Genomic DNA, 23453 nt, shown 5'->3' with positions numbered 1-23453 from the left:
GCTGTTTTTACCTTTTTACTTTTTCGATTTTTCAATTTTTGGATTTTTAAATTTTAGATTTTTAGATCTTTTGATATTTTAATTTTTTAATATTTCTCAATCTTTCAATTTTTCGGCTTTCCAGTTTTTCGATGTTTCGACTTTTTAAATTTGGGATTTTTCGTTATTCGGTTTTTAAATTTTAGATTTTTGAATTTTATATTTTTTCGATTTTCTGATGTTTCATTTTTCGATTTTTAGTTCTTCGATATTTCGATTTTTCAAGTTTCGGTTTTACGATTTTTTAAGGTTTCGATTTTTGTATCGAAAACAACCACAAAAATTGTCACTAAAAACATTTAAAAATTCATACAAAATAGAACACAGTGTTTCCAAAACATTTTCCCGAAAAAATCCATTGGGTTATTACGATTTCAACAATATTGTTAGTTTAAGACGTTTTGCTAGTATAAAACACAAATAAAGAATTAATTCTTAGTTAAACAAAATACGTAAAATCATCTAAATATGTGCCAAAAATATTCACTTATTAGTCATTATAAAATCCGACCAAACAACTATTTCCCGCAGAAATTATAGTTCAAACCAACCAAATCGCTTCTGAACGTTTAGAGTCGACACTGGCCTGAGCGCGCTTTGGTCTGTAGATCAAACAAGTTCTCAGGCGACGAGTTTCTCCTTCCCACTGCTGCAGACATAAATGTGGGGCAATTCACTGTTGCCTAAGGGTTATAAAACAATATATTTAATATCCATGTTTTGACATAGATATCACTGAAATTCCATACTTCATTACAAAATACTATGCATTTGTTATCAAAGAAAAAATCAACCTTCCTTTACAACCACGTGAAAATTCAAACCTGTTGACAGTATAATTCGCGAAGTCGTACGTATAATTTATTAACTGTAACATTCTTTACAAATCAGTGTTATATTAGTCACACATTTAGAATGATTTCATTAATGTGATAACTTAATTCACTTTTCTAAACTTAGAAGACGACGCCCCTACATCAATGCTATTTCTTTTAATTCCTGTATTCCTGTACTTTAATTCCGAATTTGGGGCTGGATATACATCTTCTTTTGATTGTCCTCCTAATCCGTTGTACATCATAATCTCAGATCTTGATGATGCAATTGTACTGATGTTGGATTTTGGTTTTTTAAATATTGATACCTAAAAATGCAGTTTTAATGCAAGTGATTGCATTATAATTTGTCTTCTTACCTGTTTATCACGAGATAATGTCTTGACGTTACAGCCTGTCTTCTGCAAAGGAAAATCTAAACTACTACAGCCTTTTTTAATATTCAAATAAGGAGAATTTACTCCCACAGTTTTAACAGTTTTTTCTTTCTGGAAAAATGTTTGTATAATTTCTTACAATACGTAGTAATTAGCATATGGTACCTCAGAATGCAGCATTCCCACCAATGAAGTATTCTGCCCACCTTGATTTTCAAATGACGTTTTTCTCTTAGCCGACCCGACCTCTGGATGAACTTCCTCCAACTTATTTGTAATTACCCGAGGTGAATTTATTTCTCTCACAGACAGTGAATCTGTTACATCAACCCTCTTTCTGCAAAACATTGTAATCCAAATTTTACGTCTCAACAACACAAAAGTTTTTTACTGTAATTCTTTATTCTTTGTTTCCAGAAAAGTAATTTCCTTGCGATATTTTGTTATGTCCGTTTGCAATTGTTTGAACTTGTGTTCCATGTTAATTTTCTTTTTTTCCACATCAAGTAAGGCTCTAAAAAATTAAAAATAAGGGTACAGACACTCACCAATAATGAATTTGTTACGTACTAACTTTTTTAATGTTGCTACTAAAATAACCAATGAATCCACATCGTTTTCATTTTTCAACATTTCAGTCACTTCTTCTCTTGAACCGTTTACCGCTAGTTCAATGTTTTCCATTTGTTTTAATTTTGTTTTAAATTTTGTTAGTTCATCCATTACTTTATCCCGTTCTTTAGCTTTACACTTAAGAAATGATATTTGATCTTTTAAATTGTGGATCACAGAATCGTATGATCTTGTTTTACCTTCTAACTCGCTAATCGTCTCCCTACAAAAAAAAAAAATCGTTTAAAGCAAGGCTGTAGAATCGGTTTTGCAAGTCAATTTAAATTACATTTATTATTGTAAAATTTGGAGATTACGTCACACGATATTCCTAAGACACAAAATTTAACAACAATTAATCCGGTAGTTTCGGAGATTATGTCCAAGAAAATTCAACGTTGAACGGTTAGTTACGCTACTGACTCAGTCAAACGCTTCTCCGTGCATTCACGAATGTGTACGAACACAATACGAACACAGGGTTTGTATGTATATGAGTGTTCAAAGATTTTATTTTTTCTAAATCGTAAATAAAACTCTTCTATGTATAAATGTTCAAGTTCATCTATCACCCTGCACTAGAATTTATAACTGTTATAACGATTATACTAGAAACTAGAGTCACAGACAAAATAAAATTTAGAAAGTTAGATTACCTTAATGTTATATTCTGTTGCTTGGTTCGATTATACTTTTCTGAAAGGTTTTTAACATCCTTTTCTTTAAGCATTAATTGAAACTGAACATTATCGTATTTACTTTGTAACGTTGCAAAGTCGTCTCCACTACATTCTAAGTTTGTATGATTTAAGTAAATGCGATGCATATTTTTTTCTGTAGTTTTGTAACGACACTGGGGACATGTTTTCGACCTGAAAAAAATTATAATACGAAAATAAAACATAAGAGAAGTTCGTTACCTTTCAATCCACTGTATTAAACACGGATAGTGAAATAAATGACCACAGTGGGTTGCATAAATCTCGGAACTTGCAACGATTCCATCACTACAGATAGTACATGTGAGATTCATTTCAGGATGGGTTAGTTTCGCCTGTAAAATAAGCAACTGCTTAATAATTCAAATATCGTAAGATTCATAAACGTATAAAACACAGTAAGTATAGCGTATCCAGCTTTTGCGAAAAATGATAAAACTTGATTGGGAATTTTATTTTTTTATGAACGCTTACAACTTAAAATAAAGGTAAAGAAGCATAATGTGTGTATGATTCAAGTGAGTGTTTTCATTACAAATGTTTTGATGGTTTGAAAATGGTGCGGTAAATTTGGGGCTTCGCTCATCTTTTTTAATGGTAAACGTCTGCGTTGAAAATTCGCAGTTCAAATTGGTTTTACGAATATGACATTTGACATTCATTAATGACAGCATACATTAATTCGCATCTATTTTTTAAGTTTTTAAGATTCTTAGTTTTCTATTTTAGGATTTCTCAGTTTTGCGATTTTTATTTCGTCAGCTTTTTCAATGTTATAATTTTTAGATTTGACAGTTTCTCGTTTTTTCGACTTTTCCATTTTAAGATATTTTTATTTTTTGATTTTTCAATTGTTGGTTTTTTCGTTATCTGATTTTTTACTTTCGCTATTTTTTCAACATTTCAATGTTTCATATTTTTCAATTTTGCAGTTTTCGATTTTTTAATTTTACAATTTGTCGATTGTTGTATTTTGTTTTCCGTATTTTTCTAGTTCTCGATTTTTAATTAATCAATTTTTCGATTTTACATTGTCTATTTTTTCAATTTTTCTAATTTTCCGTTGTCGAATTTTTGAGTTTCAAGATTACAATTTTTAAATTTCTCGGCGTTTCAAGTTTCGTTTTTCTATTTTTGATTTTCAATTTTTCAATTGTTCGATTTTTCTGTTTTTTCATTGTTGACCTCTTAATTATTCGATTTTAAGCTTCTTTATTTTTGCAGTTCTTCGATTTCTCAATTTTTAAATTGTTCGGTTTTTCAATGTTTCTTTTTCGATTTTTCAGTTTTTAATTTTTTGATTTTTCAATTTTTCAGTTTTACAATTTTCCGATTTTTGATTTTTTAAAATTTCACTTTTAATAATTTTGTCTTTTTGGTCAAAAATTAAAAAATGAAAAATTAAAAATGAAGTACTTTCAAGTATGTAATTCCAAGTGGTTTCGTTTGTTCGATTTTTTATTTTCTCAATTCGAGATTTTTAAATTTTTGTTTTTTTTAATTGTTAGTTTTCGATTTTCATTATGATTTTTATTTTTCAGTAAAATTTTTGTATGTTTCCATTTTTTAATTTGCAGATATTTTAATTTTGCGAATTTAAAATTTTTATATTTTCCATCTTTTTACAATTTTTCGTTTTTTCGATTTTTCAATTTCTCAATTTTTAAGTTACCACTTTTTCAGGTTTCAATGTTACAAATTTTCGACTTTACCTCTTATTTATTTTTTTCAAATTTACAATTTTGTAATTGTTTCATTTTTAAATTTCCCGATTTTTAGTTTTTGACTTTTTTCAAATCATTATTATTAGGATTTTTTTCAAATGTACAATTCCTGGCTTTTCAATTACCCGATTTTTCAGTGTTTCGTCTTTTCGATGTTACAATTTTTACATGTTTCTTTTTTACAATTTGTTATTTTTCTACTTTTCCGGTTTTCAATTTAAAATTTTTGGATTTCGAAATTATTTTTTTTTTGTATTTTTGATTGTTTAATTTATAGAAGTTTTTGTTTTTCGTTTTTTCAATTTTTCACTTTCTCGACTTTTAATTAATCAGGGTTTTCAGGTTTCAGTATTACAATTTTTCGATTTTACAGTTTCTATCTTTTCCTCAGTTGTTCCATATTCTAACTGTTTTTTCGCTTCCCAATTTTCAGTTTGCCAATTTTTTCAATTTTTCGATATTGCCAGTTTGGTTTTCATTTTTTGATTTTCAATTTTTCATTTCTTCATTTTTTCCATTTTTTATTATTTTTTTTTTCAAATTTACAATTTTGTAATTGTTTCATTTTTAAATATGCCGATTTTTAATTTTTCACTTTTTTCATATAATTATTAGGGTTTTTATTATTCAATTTTTGGCTTTTCCATTTTCTGATTTTTCAGTTTCTGTATTTTTCAATTCTTCGATTTCTCAACTTTTAAATTTTCCGGTTTTTCAGTGTTTCGTCTTTTCGATGTTACAATTTTTCAATTTTTCCATGTTTCTTTTTTACAATTTCTTAATTTTTTAGTTTTCTGGTTTTCATTTTAAAATTTTTGAATTTTGATTTTTTTTTGTATTTTTGATTGTTTAATTAATAGAAGCTTTTGTTTTTCGTTTTTTTTCAATTTTTCGCTTTCTCGATTTTTAATTATCAGGGTTTTCAGGTTTCAATATTACAATTTTTCGATTTTTCAATTGGTTTTTCAATTATCCCATTGTTCAATTTCTCAATTTTTCGATTTATCAATTTTTAAATTTTTCGATATTTTAAGTTTCATTTTTCAGTTTTATTTTTTCGGTTTTTTCAAGTTTTCCTTATTTTTTCAATTCTTCGATTTCTCAATTTTTTTATTTTTCAATTTTTCCATTTTTTATTATTTTTTTTTTCAAATTTACAATTTTGTAATTGTTTCATTTTTAAATATGCCGATTTTTAATTTTTCACTTTTTTCATACAATTATTAGGGTTTTTATTATTCAATTTTTGGCTTTTCCATTTTCCGATTTTTCAGTTTCTGTATTTTTTCAATTCTTCGATTTCTCAACTTTTAAATTTTCCGGTTTTTCAGTGTTTCGTCTTTTCGATGTTAGAATTTTTCAATTTTTCCATGTTTATTTTTTACAATTTCTTAATTTTTTAGTTTTCTGGTTTTCATTTTAAAATTTTTGAATTTTGATTTTTTTTTGTATTTTTGATTGTTTAATTAATAGAAGTTTTTGTTTGACGTTTTTCCAATTTTTCGCTTTCTCGATTTTTAATTAAGCAGGGTTTTCAGGTTTCAATATTACAATTTTTCGATTGTTTTTTCAATTACCCCATTGTTCAATTTCTCAATTTTTCAATATTTCAAGTTTCATTTTTCAGTTTTTGAGTCTTATTTTTTCGGTTTTTTCAACTTTTCCTTATTTTTTCAATTCTTCGATTTCTCATTTTTTTTATTTTTCAATTCAATTCAAAATTTCGGTTTGAATAAATTTGTCCTTTTGTTGAACTATTAAAAAATGACAAATCGAGAAAATGAAGAAATAAAAATCGAGAATTTGAAAAATTTTATATCGAAAAATTGCAGAATTGTTTCTTTTTGTTGATTTTTCAAAAGTTCAGTTTGAATAAATTAGTCCTTTGTTAAACCATTAAAAAATGAAAAGTCGAGAAAATGAAAAATTAAATATAGAGAATTTGGAAGATTTGAATCGAATAATTGCAGAATTGCTTAGTTTTGTCGATTTTTCAGTTTCTCGATTTTTTAATTAATCAGTGTTTTAAGGTTTCCATATTACAATTTTTCGATTTTTCAATTATCCACTTGTTTAATTTCTCATTTTTTCATTTTTCAATTTTAAAATTTTTCGATATTTCAAGTTTCATTTTTCAATTTTTGATTCCCATTTTTTTCGGTTTTTTCAATTTTTCTTTATTTCTTCAATTCTTCGACTTCTCAATTCTTAAATTTTTTGATTTTTCAATTTTATAATTTTTAGACGTTTCAATGTTAAAATTTTTTGATTTTTAAATTTTTCGAAATTTCGGTTTGAATAAATTTATCCTTTTGTTGAACAATTAAAAAATGAAAATCGAGAATTTGAAAAATATATCGAAAAATTGCAGAATTGTTGCGTTTTGTCGATTTTTTAATTTCTCGAGTTTTAATTGTTGCATTTTTTAATGTTTCGGTGTTGCAGTTATTCGATTTTGCAAAATTTTATTTTGATTAAAATTGGAAATCAAGAACTTGAAAACTTTCAAATTGAAAAATTGCAAAATTGTTTTGTTTTTCGATTTTTCGGCATTTTTTATTTTTTCATTTTTCCCATTTTTCAGTTACCGATTTTCCAGTTTTATTTTTAATTTTTCTATGTTTTTACAATTTTTCAATTTTTCGGTGTCTCGATTTTTTAGTTTTTCGATTTTCATTTCGAAATTTTTGGATTTTTCATTTTAAAATTTTTGTATTCTTCATTGTTTCAAACAATTTTCCAATATTTTAGTTTGGATAAATTTGTTCTTGCTGAAAAATAAAAAAACATGAAATCGAAAAATTAAAAAACAAAGTTTAAAACTCAAAAAATTGTCAGTTGAATGTGTTTTGTTGTGATTTCCACTGTTTTTACTTTTCTTCAAAGTAGGCTAATACAATTCGTTCACTAAAAGTATAGATTTGTTTTTCACTTTTCCATTTCATAAATAAGTCGTATTCTTTTAAATACTTGGCCTTTGGATTTTTCCGGCAATAGGTGAGCACTAAATTACGAACACCGAGAAAACTAATAATATACAAAACACTTAAATAAGGATAAATTCCAAAATCTTTGGATACATTTTAATTTCGGACAAATGTGAAATGTGTTGATGAATCGCCATAGCAACGGCTGTCTTCTGTTTTGCGTTTAAATGTCTTCCGTTAAAAATGACACGCTACGACACACTTTTTCATTTAAATGCGTGAAAAAAAGAAACGCTATGACACCCTTTTTCACCCTTCTGGTGCGATGAAACAAACGTATCCTTTGTAAAGAAAAATTAATAAAAATGTTACACTTTTTTTAACGAACGTGAAAAAAATATTAATTTATATTATCAGGAGCCGAACTATTGTTCGTTTATTTGTGGTTACTTCATAATAAATTATATTTAACAAACTGTGCATAGGTACTATTACTTACACTTGAATTCGTTATTTACCATAAAAACTTGATGAAAACAAAAAGAGTCTGATTGTAATCTTGATTGTTATTTACCTGGAAAATATAGTGGAGATGGTATTGACTGGAGCAGTGCGAATCCTAACCTCACCGTTCGTTGTTAACGAACGCTTGTCACAATGTGACAATCCCAACTGCGGTGTAATTTGCTTTACAAAAAAAAAACAAGTCTGTAGATTACACTAGGCCACGATAAATTAAACTATTTTACACAAACCACAAATACTTGTTTTACATGTCCTTCGAGTTGTTTTTTAAGACCATATTTAAGACACAAATTTATACGTTTAATACCGATTCCACGATGCGACGCATATCCCACGTTCGTGCAAGTTCGGCGAACCGCGAATACCAATTTCAGAAGTTTCCAGCACAGTCTCCAGTCTCCAAGTTCCCCACCCCTCCACAAGAAATAAGGAAAATCTACATTACGAAAATGTTATTCTCGTAAAATATTTATATAAAAAATAAACAATTTTAAATAAGGACTTCGTTTAATTTATACCTCAACAGTTTCTATATTCAGCTTTTAAATGTTGAGTTAACGGAGTATTAACAGTTTCCATGAAAAGATTTATTTCCAAATTGCCATCCTTATTCATTTTTATTAACCGTTGAAGTGAACAGACGTGAGGATCTCGAACAAAGCTCATACTGCTTATTTGTGTTGACTGACATCTCATTTCACATTCATTAGCTTCTCCTTCTTCTATGGAAGTCACTCCGATGTTGTGAGCCACCATAAAAGCAATCTGGTTTGTTCCAGGTTTAATTCGTAAAAAACCTCTTTCCAAGTGTAGAGGTTTGGTTTGTATAGGATCCCAAGATTGTGCCATATAATTTAACAATGGTTGACCTATACTTTCAAACGTTATTTCGTCACAATAAGTAAAAGGTTCTATTGTAGGGTAGAAGCCTTCTCCAGTGATATTTTTCCATTTTCCGATTAGCCAAGCTATAGGTTTAATTGCCTCGTGGCAACAGTTTTTTGGAACTTTATGCATAATAGTTGTTACGAATTATTAATCTGAAATCGCTGCAGTGTTATAAACAAAAATGGACGGATATTTTCGTCAGTAATTAATTAATTTGTCAATGACGTTTAGAATGACAAATAAATAAATCATTGTCATATAACGTAACTAGAACTACAATGTAATAGTTTATGGTTCCGTGTTGAGTTGTTACCTTTGGCATCCAGATTTTTGGAAAAATAAATTAAAATTGTATTGCACACTTTGCAATTTAATTTTAAAACTGCAAAACCGAAATCTTGCATTGAAATTTAGCATGTTTCCCCAAAATTTGAGTATACACTACTGTTGTTATTAGTTTTACTTCCCGAGCGTAAGCAAAGGAAGTATTGTAATCGAGTCCGTCGGCCGACTCTCTACTTTTACGTTTTCTCGATCTTTCATGACCCCTAGAAGACGAAGAAATAGGTCTCCCATTTCCGTCTGTCTGTCCGTCTGTCCGTCCGTCTGTCCGTCTGTCCGTCTGCCGTCCCGGATTTTTATTAGACAGATAATCTCCGAAAGTACTCGACCGATTGTTGTGAAATTTTGTACTTATATTAAGATTATCATGTAGATGGTAAAACGCTAACCAAAATTTGTCTAAGCATCCCCACCACTAATGCGATGACGTCACTTCAAAATTGTACATAGTAAATGGGTTTTCAATTGTATAAAATAACATAGTCCTACACATGTAGTTTACAACTCTGAATCGTCTTTTCACCCGAAACGTCCAGATTTTTGGAAAAAAAATCAAAATTATAAAACAACATTTTGAAATTTAATTTTTAATCTGCTAACCAGAATGCTTTGAAATGTTGCAGATGTTTTAAGGCTATAAAGAGCATCATAAATCTTTAGTCAAAAAATATTTGCTTATCTCCTCCAAAAACTTGATGAGGTCAGCTCAAAAGTTTGTGGAATAAATCATATCTAAAATGTACAAAATATGATGAGTCTGTACTTGTAATTTATCACTCCATTCATATTTTTTGGATTTGCATATACAGGGTGACTCAAAAAAATTAATGAATGCGTAAATATATTTTATTGATTTAATCAGGAACTACAAAACCGAATGCTCTGAAATCTTGCAGATATTTTAAGGTTATAAAGAGCATAATAAATGTTTAGTCAAAATATATTTGCTTATCCCCTCCAAAAACTTGATGACGTCAGCTCGAAAGTTTGCCGAATAAATCATATCTAAAATGTACAAAATATGATGAGTCTGTACTTGTGATTTATCATTCCATTCATATTTTTGGATTTGCATATGCAAGGTGACTCAAAAAAATTAATGAAGACGTGAATTTATTTTATCGATTTAATCAGGAACTACAAAACCGAATGCTTTGAAATCTTGCAGATGTTTTAAGGTTACAAAGAGCATAATAAATTTTTAGTCAAAATATATTTGATTATCTTCTACAAAAAACTGATGACGTCAGCTCAAAAGTTTGCCGAATAAATCGTATCTAAAATGTACAAAATATGATGAGTCTGTACTTGTGATTTATCATTCCATTCATATTTTTGGATTTGCATATGCAGGGTGACTCAAAAAAATTAATGAAGGCGTGAATTTATTTTATCGATTTAATCAGGAATTACAAAACCGAATGCTTTGAAATCTTGGGAATATTTTAAAGTTATTATAAGCATGGTAAACTTTTGTTCAAAATGTATTTGTTCATCCCTCCTAAAAAAATTGATGACGTCACCCTTAAATTTTGCTGAATAAATCCTATCTAAAATGCAAAAAATATGATGAGTTTGTACTTGCGATTTATCATTCCATTCATATTTTTTAGATTTTCTTAAGAGGTGGTTCAAAAAAATTAATGAAGTCAATTTATTTTATTGATTAAATTAAAGGCAACACTTATTATTAGTATTACACCCCAACCAACCCAATTTGGTAGACACAAAATTTGTTAAAGGAAAAACTCGGTTGAAACATAAGGGTAGCACGCTTATTTACATCGACTTTAACATTACAGACCTGCATTTGTTTTATGCGCTCACTTGGTTCCGCGAATGTGAAATAGACATGTTTATAATCAACCAATTGTGAATTTCACCGTCAAGAATTAAAATAAAACCCAATGTTTTATATAATAAGCGGAAGTCGAAGCAATAAAACCGATGGTCGTTTTGTTTACAGTTTCTCTGTTTGACTCTCACGTATGCTGTTACGCTTGTCATCTTAAATTAAGAATGTTTATACATAAACGATTTTCAGTTGCCTTTCATATTACTAGACAGCGGATTTTTGTCGGGCTACGTCACGATTATAGGTGGGGACGCGCTGGATCGCCGGGACTCAGTAGCGGGTAATAGATAATCACTGAATTTAATCAGTACTAATTCCATAAATATAATTAACGATTTATTAATCAAACGGCTAAGTAAATGAGAACGGGAATTAACAGCAGAGTGCAACGAAACAGCGTTATTCTAATCTCAAATAAACGAAGTGCAGTCCGCAACCGCAATGAATTCGCATCCCGTACGAGCCGTACCGAGTTTGGCCTTGCCTAGCCCGACAGAAATCCGCTCTCTAGATATTACACACCGGCGCCGTATACGTGAGTAAATTGTTTCGTTATTTTATTGATTATAAGAAATCAATATTCAAAACGACCCAATTCATTTTCCCGAAAATTTGTGAATACAATAATTTTATTCTTAGTATTACACTACATCTATCCCAACTGATATACGTGTCCTTGCAAAAATGTTGATGACGTCATCACAATTTTTTTTTAAATTCCCACTGCAAAAATGTAATGAGAAAAAAAACACAATAGGCATGCAGTCGTCAAGTTTCCGACAGCGAGGGAAGTACTGTCTAAACTCTTTAGACCAATTTTTTTAGACTGCACCTATTCAAATTGATACGTGTCCCAAAAACATGTTTATAACGTCATCACAAAATTGTGCCCTGGGAAAACTCACTTGTAACCTTATATCATATAATATTATTATATGATCTAAGCTTGTCTTTACGGGTACTTCAATAGTCTATAGTATCTTTATTTTAACGTATTGGTTGAAAGTCATTATGATTTCGACATTGTGATAAAAATCATGGAAGATTCATAAACCACGAGTACAGTAGTAGTAGTAGTAGTAGTAGTATTAATTTATTATTTACCTTACAGGCTTAATAAGATCCCAGTAGGGGTACAAACTAACTTAATCTACATAATACAAATAAATCAATAAAAATAAATAAACTAAATATTCGAGTTTTATATAATAATAATTGTTCTATGTTTGTATTGATGAGGCTGATACGTGTTTATTAAGATTAATAATTGTTCTATTCTTTCTGCTTGCCCACCCCTTGCCTTAGTTCCCTTTTCTTCCGTACTTCTTTCATCCAGTCCAGTCCTCTTCCATCCTCGTTTAGCACTTCTTCCCTACTTTCCTCCGATTCTCTCAATCCTTCACACCCTTCCAGCATATGCTCTATTGTTTCTCTCTCTCTCCAACATATCCTACACATTCTGTCAGTTTCATCCATCCAGAAATTATTCTCTTTCTCTTCATTTCCACACCTAAATCTCGCCATCATGCTTTTCTCCTTTATACTCTCTCTCTCTGTGTACTTTGGTACTTCATCCTTTACTATTTTTCTATACTCTGCGTTATATCTAGACTCCGATATTCTCGATCTGCGTTCTTGCTTATCTATATCCTCATCTCTTACACTCAGTTCTTCTTTCATACTCCTTCCCATTTCTCTCATTCTCTCTATTTCTTCACATGCATATCCCTTTCCTTCATAATACTTGTCTCTTTCGTTCCAAACATGTTTTCCCCCTTCCTTTCTTATGTCTTTCCAACATTCTTGCAATATTTTACAATCACCTCTCTTACTGAACTTCTCTTCAAATCCAACCGCCCTTTTACCCGCTTCCACTCTCATTTTTTCCCTTTTTGTTTCTTCTCTCACTATATACCCCGGCGTATACTTTTCCAATTCCAGTGTCCATTTCAAGTGTTTTTCTTGCACTCTCTCTATTTCTTCACATTCCCTCCATCCCCAAGTCTCAGCTCCATACATAAATACACTTTTGATCAAACTATCAAACATCATCATTCTTCTCTTATAAACATGTCCAAATTTTCTCTCTCCTATTCTCCATACTATTCCTATCACTTTGTTCGGTTTTTGGACCATTTTTTGAATATGCGATCTATCTGAGTTATTGCTCTTTAATGTATATCCTAAGTACTGGAATTTTTTCACCTGTTTAATCTACTTTCCTCTCCATGCCTACTCTTCCTTCTCCTTTCTTACTTCTTCCCAAACACTACCATTTTTGTTTTTTCCACATTCACTTCCGATTTCTTTTTTTTTACGTACTTCTCGAAACTTTTAATCATTGTTTTCATTTTTTCTCTTTTCTTTGCCACAATCACCAAATCATCTGCCTACGCCAACGACCACACTTTCTCTTTGCCCACTACCACCCCTCCTGTCTGTGCTTTTCTGAACATTTCATTTATTATCTCCTAGATAAACTGCAAATAATTCGGGGCTGAGTGGGCATCCCTGTCTCACTCCTCTATTTGTATAAAAACTCTCGCTCTCTATTCCATTCACTCTCACCGGATTTACTGTTTCTTCATATATTTCTTCCATTTTCGTTACCAGGTACGCATCTACTCCCTTTCTCCTCAAATACTTCCACATTTTCTCTCTATTCACGCTATCAAAAACGCTGCTTTGAAATCTATGAACAATGCGTACATTCGTCCACCCTCTTTCCGTATTTCTATTCCCAGTAAATTCCACAGGATGTACACATCGTCCATAGTACCTCTTCTTTTCCTAAACCCTGCCTGACCGTTTGGTAACATACCCCTTGCTTCCATCTTCTTTCGTAACCTCTCATCTAGTATCATCGCGTATATCTTGTACGCCGTATTGAGCAAGGTGATCCCTTGGTAGTTCTTCATATCACTTTTTTGCCCCTTTTTAAATAATGGGATTATTATACCTTCTCTCCACTGCCGAGGAAACCCTTTTCCCTTCTAAACTCCATCTACTACTTCCGATATCCTTTCTTTCACTCCTACGGTCCCGAACATCCACGCTTCGTTCTGGATTCCATCCCCTGCTGGTGCCTTTCCCCTTTTCAGTCTTTTAATCTGGCTTCCTATTTCATCTTCTATTATTTCCTCTCCACATTTCTTCCGTTGTTGTGATTCCTTTATTTATTTTGCAGCATTTTTTCTCACAACCTCCCAATAATTCCATAAAGTGTCTTTTCCATTCATGTATTTTTATACATTTCCTACTGACTTCAGTCTTCCTTCTCCGTTCCTTGTTTATATATCTCCATACTTCTTCTCTTTTCAGGGATTTTATTGTCTTCTCCTTTTTTTTCGTTTTTCACTTTTTCTTTCTTCACATTTTCTCCTATAATTCTCTCTTGATTTTAAGTACTCTTCTTTCCTTCCTTAATTTTTCCCATGCTTTTCTCTTCAACTCTCTACATTCTCCGTTCCATCCATTATTCCTCCCTTACCATATGTATATCTTTGTTTTTTCCGTAGCTTCTTCAGTTAAGTTGATCAGTTCTGATATCATAGCTTCTATATCTTTTTTTACTTCGAATTTCTTTTTTTCTAGTCTACTTCTGTATCTCTGATATATCTCTTCATCCCATATTCTATTTTCTTTTTCTTTTCTTTCGTTTCTTCTCTCTTGTTTTTCGTACCTACTCTTGCTCTTTTCCTTTGATTTTTATTTCTAGTGGGATTCTACCCTTTACCCTACTTTGAAACTCTCTATTTCTTTCCACGCCTCTTCGTTGACAATCCCATAGTCTGTAATTGATTCTCCCCTAGTCCCTACGTACGTCCATTCTCCTTCTTCATCTCCTTCCTTGTTTACATTCAAAATTTACCATCCCATTTCCTCTATTCCTCCTCTTCCACAATATTTTCCCTTCTTCGTTTCACTTAATTCAGATTTATTATTGCCTGTATTTTCACCGGCTCAATTGGGAATCTCAGGAGTACATTATTTCATAGTTAATACAGAGAGAACAGACAACAGACAGACGGAACCGTGATACCACTGATTTCGTACTTTAGGCTAGGGGTCATGACTCATGAAACGTCGAGAAAACATGAAAGTAGCCCGTCGTCCGATGGACCCTATTACAATATTTCCTTTTCTGTGTTAACGCTCGGGAAGTAACAATTCTACAAGTGAGACTTGAATATGAATAGGAATTTGAATAATTTGACATCACAGAACATCCTAAAATGTTTGATATTTCGTTGTTTTGTTTTTACAGGAATCTACAATTGGATAGTTTATTTCTCCTACTCCCCTGTTGTAATTATCATAAAATACCTATATACATGTAGAATATAGAACAAAGTTTTAGCAGTAATGAAAAACTGTAAGAAATTCCAAATATTTTTTGTTTATTAAAGTCAGTAGTGTCCTCTTTGATTCAGGAAATGTAACGAACTACACACAGTATTATCAGTGTTTAAGTATATTATAGTTGGACAACCTAATACAAATTTTACTTCACCTAAATAGTGAGTTTTAGGACAAGGAATCCAGGGGGCGTGGGACAAATTTTTCGTCAACGCGCATTTTCACTACAGTGAGCCAACGTATTAGGTTTATTTTACTCTAAATCAGATGGCGCCATCAAACATTAGCAAAGGCAAACACCCTTCACTCTGCTCTTATACGAGGAGTTATCCATAAATCCATAATTAACATTGTTCCGTAAACAGTAATGTATATAAACATATATGTACAAAATATGAAAATATACTTGACATAAAAAATATGAAGCAACGCGTTGTAACGTGATAAGAAAGAATTGAATTTAAATGAATTTGACGCATATTTTTATTTGACTATATCTGAAGACTGACAGAAACTTTCCGAGGGTTTTTAAACTGGTATAATTGTTTAGTTTTACAAGATTAAAGTAAAACAAGATTTTAAGTAAAATTTAGATTCGTGGTGTTACAAAAATATTAACACAAAATGAAAATATATGTTCAAAGTAAATAACAGAATGACATAAACTTTCGGCGTTAACATTACAAATAATTACAAGAGAGAAAAAAAACGCATAAAGAACTTAAGAGGCATGTTTGTAATATCGAGTTGTTAAAGGCTGCTTTGAAGACTGTTTGTTTCTATGAAAAACAATTGCTGTTATCGGACATTTTGGTAGATTTTGTTCCAAAAATACGAGATAACGAATTGTTTCTTGAACTAGTTTCCGTAACTTCTAAAATTTAAAAAGGATACCCCGTTCTGCTGTAATAAAATCTAGAATAAGGTCAAAATCACACTAATATTACATCTGATTTTGTTAACCGCATGAATATAATTTACATTAAAATAAGTTACAGACATTATTTGAAATGTTTATTATAGTTCGAAAACAAGATAAAATAAATAAATAAATAAATAAATAAAATGTGCAGTTTATAAACTTCAGAATTTTAGTATAAAAATAATCATGTTTGAAGCTTTATTTTGTCTGTTCCATTTTATTGGGTGTACTTGTACTGGGCCCCTCTCGGGATATAACACCGACGTCAGTGCACCGACCCAAAGTTCTTCAACCGATGGGATGATTTATTACTTCCGTTATGCTGGCCCTACACACAGCGATTTGGTTTTCGGATTCTCGGCTAGATGGCTAGATCTGCACAGTTAACTCTTTGCGCACTGCACACTGACATAGAGTATTTTGTTCACGCGAGCATCAAAAATATTACGCCGAAAGCACTTCTTCAAGTGTTATTTTTTTAAGATGTCATATTTGTCAGCGTTTCCAAAATTTTCTTCTTTGCTCAGATCAACTAATTTTTCGTAAACCGCATTTTAAAATTTTTGTTGTTGTATTTTTTACTTTTTAATTTTCTAAGGCATGAAAAAATCCCATATAGGTTTCTATGAATTTATTAACGAAATCAACTGATAACTTGAGCGCCATTTTGTGTTAATTAACACCAATAGCGATTATGATAATTTTATAATTATCATTTTAATAAAATTGTGTTCTTCACTTCGCGAACGACAGCAAACAATTTAAAATTACCGCTAGTCAAGCACCTGAAAATCCATCTCTACCAAATATGTCTTTCTTGGCACGATTTGTAATCCAAAGTCTCCCTCCACATGCAATTTTTCGTCACCTGAGAACTTGTTTGATCTACAGACCAAAGCACACTCCGGCCAATATCGGCTTTAAGCGATTTATCTATAAACCGATATTCGTTAGAGTTGATGTGATACACATCCACTACGAAGAACTAACCCATTTCGACCATTGGACTTTACAACGAATAAGTGAACAAAGTTCTTGAACATCTTAACGATTTAATACATAATGTTCCCGAATGACAAAATTTAAATTTCAAATTGTATTATCAAATTACACTCTCCAAAATTTGTCACGAACAATGAAATGACGCAATTTCCAAATTTTACAATAGTAAAATTGTAGTTTCGCCCCGTTTACGGTTTATGCATCCGTGTCGAGTTTTCACCTTAGACGTCAAGATTTTTGGAAAAAAAAATCAACATTTTCCAATTTATAATGTTATGTATTTAAATTTTAAAAAGTAGAATAGTCCTGATCTTGTGATTTATACCTAAATACGCTATTGGGATTTTTCGGCTTGTCGATTTCTCGATTTTTCTAGTTTAAATGTCTCAATTTTTCAATATTTCAATTTTGGACTTTTCCGATTCCTCCATTCCTTAAATTTTCTATTTCTCGATTTTTTTATTTTTCGATTTTTTAATCTTACGATGTTTCAATGATATGATTTCTCAATTTTTGTCCTCTTCAATTTTACGGTTTTTAAATATTTCGATTTTTCAATTTTTCAAATTTTCACGTTTCTAAATTTTCAGTTTGCCGATTTCTAAAGTACTTTTTTTATTTGTCCATTTCTGGATTTCCTAAAGTTTCGATTTTTCACATCTTCAATTCCTCAATTTTTCGATTTTTTAAGATTACGATTTTTCAATTTTGCTTTTTTAGATTTTCGATTTCTCAATTTTCCAATTTTTTAATTTCTCAATTTTTTGAATATTTCTTTCAGTTATGAGATTTTTCAATATTTCAATTTTTCGACTTTTCGATTTTTGAATTGATGGATTTTTTTTGATTTCTCGCTTTTTTCCTTTTTGGATTTTCAATTTATTGTAAACTTTAGATTTTTCAATTCTGGGACTGTTTAATGCTTCGATTTCTCAATTTTTAAACTTTTCGATGTTTTAATATTTCATTTTTTAAAATTCTAGGTTTTTCGATATCTCGAGTTTTCAGTTCTTCTATATTTCAATTTTTCAATTTTCCGATTTTTTGAATTTTAATTTTTGATTTTCCAGTTTTTCTTTTTTAAAATTTTTCGATTATTCAATTTTTTAATTTCTTAATTTATCGAATTCAGATGTTTCGTTGTTTTGATTGTTCAATTTCTCAATTTTTCAATTTTTAACTTTCCTTTTCGGCTTCCGACTCCTCAATTTCTCGATCCTCCGATTTTTCGATTTCTCGAAGTCTCAGTTTTTGAATTTTTCGATGTTTCGATTTTTGGATTTCTCGGTTTTTCGATTTTTTTCTTTTGAGTTTTTCAATTTCTGGATTTTCCAATTCCAATTTTGCGATATTTTAATTATTCATTGTTTTAAATTTTAGTTTTTTCGATTTCTCGATTTTTTGACTTTTCAGTTCTTCATTATTTAAATTTTTGAATTTTTCAAATTTTTGCGTTAAATTTTCAGTTTTCTGATTTCTCAATTAATCTATTTTTCTCAAAGTTTCGATTTTTCAGTTTTTCAATTCTTCGATTTTTCGACTTCGCTTTATTGGTTTGTTGATTTCTCAATTTTTGGATATTTCTTTCAGTTTTGATATTTTTCAATACTTCGATTCTTTCATTTTTCGACTTCTAGATTTTTCTATTTTTTATTTTTGGATTTTCAGGTTTTTGTTTTTTATTTCAATTTCTCAATTTTTCAACTTTTTCATATTTTAATTTTTAAATTTCTAGATTTTTCAGTTTCTCGAGTTTCCAGTTCTATATTTTAATTTTTTAAATTTACGAATGTTCAAATTTTTTGAGATCTCAATTCATTGAGATTCGGATGTTTCGATGTTTTGATTATTCAATCTCTCGCTTTATCAATTTTTCCATATTTAAGTTTTCGATTTTTCGATTTTGGCCTACTTCGGTTTCTCAATTTTTTGATTTTTCGACTTCTCGATTTTTCGATTTCTCGATGTCTCAATTTTTGAATTTTACAATGTTTCGATTTTTCGATTTGTTGGTTTTTCGATTTTTTGCTTTTCGGTTTCTCGCTTTTTCGATATTTCGATTTTTGATTTATCCGATTTTTCAATTGTCCAATTTTTTAAATTTTCGACTGCTCGATTCGTTGATTTTTCAGTTTTTCGATTATTAAATTTTAGATTTTTATTTTTGATTTTTTGATATTTGGATTTCTCCATTTTTCAGTGTTAGGATATTTTAACTTTTCAATGTTTTAAATTTTAGATTTTTCGATTTTTTAGTTCTTCAATACTGTTTTATTTTTCAAATTTTGACGTTTCTGAATTTTTAGTTTTCGGATTTCTCAATTAATCTATTTTTTTATATTCCCATTTCTCCACTTCCTAAAGTTTCGATTTTTCAGTTCTTCACTTCTTCAATTTTTCGATTATTCAGGTTTTTGATTTTTCAATTTTTCGATTTTTTAAGTTTGCGATTTTTAGACTCTGCTTTTTTGACTTTTTTGTTTCTCAATTTTTTAATTTCCTAATTTTTTGATATTTCGTTCAATTTTGTGATTTTTCAGTTTTTCGATTTCTCAATTTTAACTTTTCAATTTTTGAAATTATTAATTTTTTTCAATTTTTTGAGTTTTCAGTTCTCTATATTTCAATTTTTCAATTTTCGGAATTTTTAAATTTTCGATTGTCCAATTTTTTTTATTTTTCGATTTTCCAATTTTTCGATGTTTCGATTTTTGAATTAACCGATTGTTCAATTTCTCGATTTTTAAATTTTAGATTTTCCAATTTTAATTTTTTTGATTTTTTTATGTTTCGATTTCTCGATTTTACAATTTTCCCATATTTGAATTTTTCAGTGTTTTAAATTTTCGATTTCGAGGATTTACTGTGTTACAGTAGTCATCAGTCATTACTCATCTACTCATCAAGAACGATTATTGCTGTGCGTTAAAATGCCTACATACTGATAAGCACGTACATACAAGACACATTTAAGGCTGTTTTAGTATAATTTTTGCAATTTTAAATTTATTTCTTGATGTCTAAATCGTATATATTTAAATGGTGATGAATATTTTGTGATACAATCTTAGGATAAAATGCATTTTAGTTTCAAAAATAATATGTTTTTAATGATTTGACTACTGTTAATAAAAAAAATACGTAAGAAGATGTTCATATTGAATTAATTTGGTGTTCATAGTTTGATGATAATCCATAGTTATTCTGGAGGCAAATTAGATGTTGTTACTTATTAATTAAAGTAGTGGTCGTTTAATTTCGTATACCTTTAAAGTGGACGAAGGGACGCATATTTGTTAGCCATGCAGTTCATGGATAATAGGTATACCGCGATAATATTAAATTTTTGTTACCTTAACCTTGAAACAGGTATGCACTACATATACATATATTACATATATGTAAAGTCTTCAACACGTACGTTTGCTTATTTTGTGACTGCTCCCCGTACAACGTACTGATTAATACGTCCGTTTACTACCTTATCGACATCACGTGCTTACGGACTATTTTTACCCCCTTTCGTAAGGTACCGCCACTTCATAGTGAAGCGAGTGAGACGTAAAATATATATTCATTCTTTTCTACATGGGAAAGTGATTGTCCGTATAGGTTGCCCAACTATAATATACTTAAACAATGGTATTATCATCTGTATCTCTAATAATTGGGGTGGTATTAGAAAAATACAACAACCAGAAGATACTAAAACCAGTGATGAACTGCTTTTCACTCTTAAACAACTTTTATAAGTAAACAAGACGTTATTTTCAGAGATGTGGATACTGAGATAACCAGGATAAAAATATAAGCAGTTTATCGTTTGTATTCGTTTCCAAATAGAAAAAAATGTTGCAGGCTGTACTTAACGGAATTTTAATTTTACGGGCTAAAATGTTGTCATTTATCATAACTCGTATTCTACAATTTTTCTTGTTACATAACGGCGCCCTCTATGGTTGTAACCCGTATGTATTACATACAACAGGTGATTGTCGCTCAAAGAAAGTACGGGATCTAGTAAGTGCAGCCGCCGTGGCGTTGGGGCAATAAGACTAAACAGTGTTTTGATTCCATGGATTTGTTGTCGTAATGTACATAAATAACGGGGGAATTGAATTCATTTTATTGAATACGAATTGGTATTAATAATTCTTTTTTTCGTTCTATTTTAATTTTCAAAACTTGTGAAATGTGCAATGAACAGTTATGTGACTTAAAAATCCAAAATAGGTATTTTTTGGGTGTACAATTATTTACTTACACCTTGTGATATTCTATCATGGCTTAAGAAGACACTGCTTCTACTAATATTTTGAGTCAGCTGCATAACCAACTTAATTGTTAATATGGAGAAGCAGTCCTTGGAAGAAGTGTTTTTGCCCCTTTCCTCAGGTTTGTTCACACATATTGTATATGTAATGTAATTTACTTTTCTTTTGTTAAATGTTGGTTTGAGAAAAGTAGGTGAAATTTACGATTTCTGCTTACTGTACGACGGTTTTTGGTAAAGGTATGTTTATTGGGGTTTGATGTTCTCTGATGAACATTCAATTTTTCGGAAAATCTGCTGTAGCTACTTGTAGGATTTAAATTCAATTATATGTTTAATAACATATTTTGTAGGAGCAATGTAAATTATTGATATTTGGATATTGTTCTGGCGTTCTTGGTAGCATCGAATTGAAACTGGACGATGAAATAACCACTAATAGAAAATTAATGCAAAAACCCCGGTTCAGTTTACGTGTTTTAAATTTTTTGCAACATCTTCATGACAATAACAACAAATCATACCATTTGTATGAATTTCTTTTTAATCCATATTAATCGTATTGTATATTAAGTCACATACTTCTAAACGTGTTATTTCTTCTTGTAAATGTTAATTTATTATTATGAACCAATTTCCTACACACTTTTTTAATTTTATATACAGTTTATACCAAACTTGATGAAATAAACATGTTCACGTAGAAACACATTTAACCGTGTGTTTCTTATTTAATAGAAAATATGAGGTATGTAAAAATTTGTACAGTTTCGGCCAGAAAATCTTGGGCAGTATTTTTCTGTCATTTAAAAAAAACACGATGTAGTGTATGCTTTATTGTCATAATGATTGACAATTTTAAAAAATAAATTCTGACGTACGTCATCATCCCCATTCCAGTCTACGTCACAATGACAACATGGCAAATTTGAGGTTATAAGTACGTAAAGCCTGTTTTAGAGCTTATGTCACTGGAAGGACTGAACTGCCCAAGATTTTGTGGCCGAAACTGTAGATATATTTTTTGCAGTTAAAAAATGGAATTTGTTTAAAATGTCAGAAAACTTTAATACAAACTAGCCTAATGTGAGCAGTTTTTTTTTTTTAACATTACACCACCTAAAGTGAAATTCTCTTTATCTTGGATTGAATGCAAAGATTATTTAAATATACAGTCTAAGCCAGAAAATTTTGGACGTCAGTGTCATTCCTCTGTTCAAATTTGCACATAGTAAATGGGTTTTAAATTGTATCAAATAACATAGTCTTACACATGTAGTTTTGACTCCGAATTGAGATTTTACCCGAAACGTCCAGATTTTTGGAAAAAAATCAAAATTAGGAAACAACATTTTGACATTTAATTTGGAATCTGCAAAACCGAATGCTTTGAAATCTTGCAGATGGTTTACAGTTATTATAAGCATGATAAATTTTTATTCAAAATATATTTCCTCATCCCCCCCTAAAAAATTGATGACGTCACCCGAAAATTTTGCTGAATAAATCCTATCTTAAATGTACAAAGTATGATGAGACAATACTTGTGATTTATTAATATTTTTTTGGATTTGCATATGTAGGCTGACTCAAAAAAATTAATGAATGCGTAAATTTATTTTATTGATTTAATCAGGAACTACAAAACCAAATGCTTTGAAATCTTGGAGATGTTTTAAAGTTATCATGGGCATGGTAAATTTTTGATCAAAATATATTTGCTCACCCCCCCCCTAAAAATTTATCACGCCACCCCAAAATTTTTCCGAAAAAAGGCCATTTTAAATGTGCATTGTGCAAAGTATGATGAGTCTATAATTGTGATTTATCACTGCATAAATATTTTTTAGATTTGCTTATAGGGGATGTGTGAAAAAAATTAATGACTGAGTCAATTTATTTTATTGATTAAATTAAGAATTGCAAAACTGAATACTTTGAAATCTTGACGTTTTGAAGTTATAGTAAGCATGGTAACTTTTTAATGAAAATGTATCTGTTTATCAACCCCAAAAAATTGATTACGGCATCTCAAAATTTTGCCGAATAAATT

General features: G+C 30.0%; 2 protein-coding genes across 6 annotated transcripts in view; one reads left to right on the top strand and one right to left on the bottom strand.

Moving 5' to 3' along the window:
* Positions 1 to 887: 887 nt before the first annotated feature.
* Positions 888 to 8110, bottom strand: LOC135136500 (E3 ubiquitin-protein ligase TRAIP-like). Of its 2 annotated transcripts, none has more exons than XM_064065806.1 (8): positions 7809 to 8110; positions 2785 to 2918; positions 2521 to 2736; positions 1827 to 2087; positions 1644 to 1766; positions 1418 to 1589; positions 1235 to 1363; positions 888 to 1183 (listed from the first exon to the last, which is right to left on the bottom strand). In XM_064065806.1, exons 2-8 carry the CDS (start codon positions 2895 to 2897, stop codon positions 977 to 979), a joined length of 1221 nt encoding a protein of 406 aa, XP_063921876.1. In that variant the 5' UTR covers positions 2898 to 2918; positions 7809 to 8110; the 3' UTR covers positions 888 to 976. The 2 variants fall into 2 exon arrangements, with proteins under 2 accessions (XP_063921876.1, XP_063921877.1); XM_064065807.1 differs by lacking the exon at positions 7809 to 8110 and adding an exon at positions 7734 to 7796.
* A 13019-nt stretch (positions 8111 to 21129) lies between these two features.
* The window catches only part of LOC135136702 (A-kinase anchor protein 13), a 33295-nt gene continuing 30971 nt past the window's right edge, over positions 21130 to 23453 (top strand). For all 4 annotated transcript variants that reach the window (XM_064066114.1, XM_064066116.1, XM_064066115.1 and 1 more), the window contains exon 1: positions 21130 to 21522. In XM_064066114.1, the coding sequence (XP_063922184.1) occupies positions 21477 to 21522 (46 nt within the window). In that variant the 5' untranslated portion in view covers positions 21130 to 21476. The remainder of the gene's footprint in view (positions 21523 to 23453) is intronic.

This window comes from Zophobas morio, unplaced genomic scaffold (assembly GCF_036711695.1).
Source record: "Zophobas morio isolate AGI-343-1 ecotype UQ-CSIRO unplaced genomic scaffold, CSIRO_AGI_Zmor_V1 ptg000026l, whole genome shotgun sequence".
In the NCBI taxonomy this organism is placed as follows: domain Eukaryota; kingdom Metazoa; phylum Arthropoda; class Insecta; order Coleoptera; family Tenebrionidae; genus Zophobas; species Zophobas morio.
The sequence above is the reverse complement of the archived record's forward strand: the minus strand, read 5'-3'. Positions and strand labels throughout refer to the sequence as shown.

What these genes read in the sequence shown, in the direction of transcription:
- LOC135136500 (XM_064065806.1), bottom strand. Translation starts at nt 2,897, where the DNA reads ATGAATCTCACATGTACTATCTGTAGTGATGGAATCGTTGCAAGTTCC. An exon ending in TTAATACAGTGGATTGAAAG is followed by an intron (nt 2,737 to 2,784) that starts GTAACGAACTTC and finishes AATTTTTTTCAG; the next exon opens with GTCGAAAACATGTCCCCAGT. An exon ending in CAACAGAATATAACATTAAG is followed by an intron (nt 2,088 to 2,520) that starts GTAATCTAACTT and finishes TTTTTTTTGTAG; the next exon opens with GGAGACGATTAGCGAGTTAG.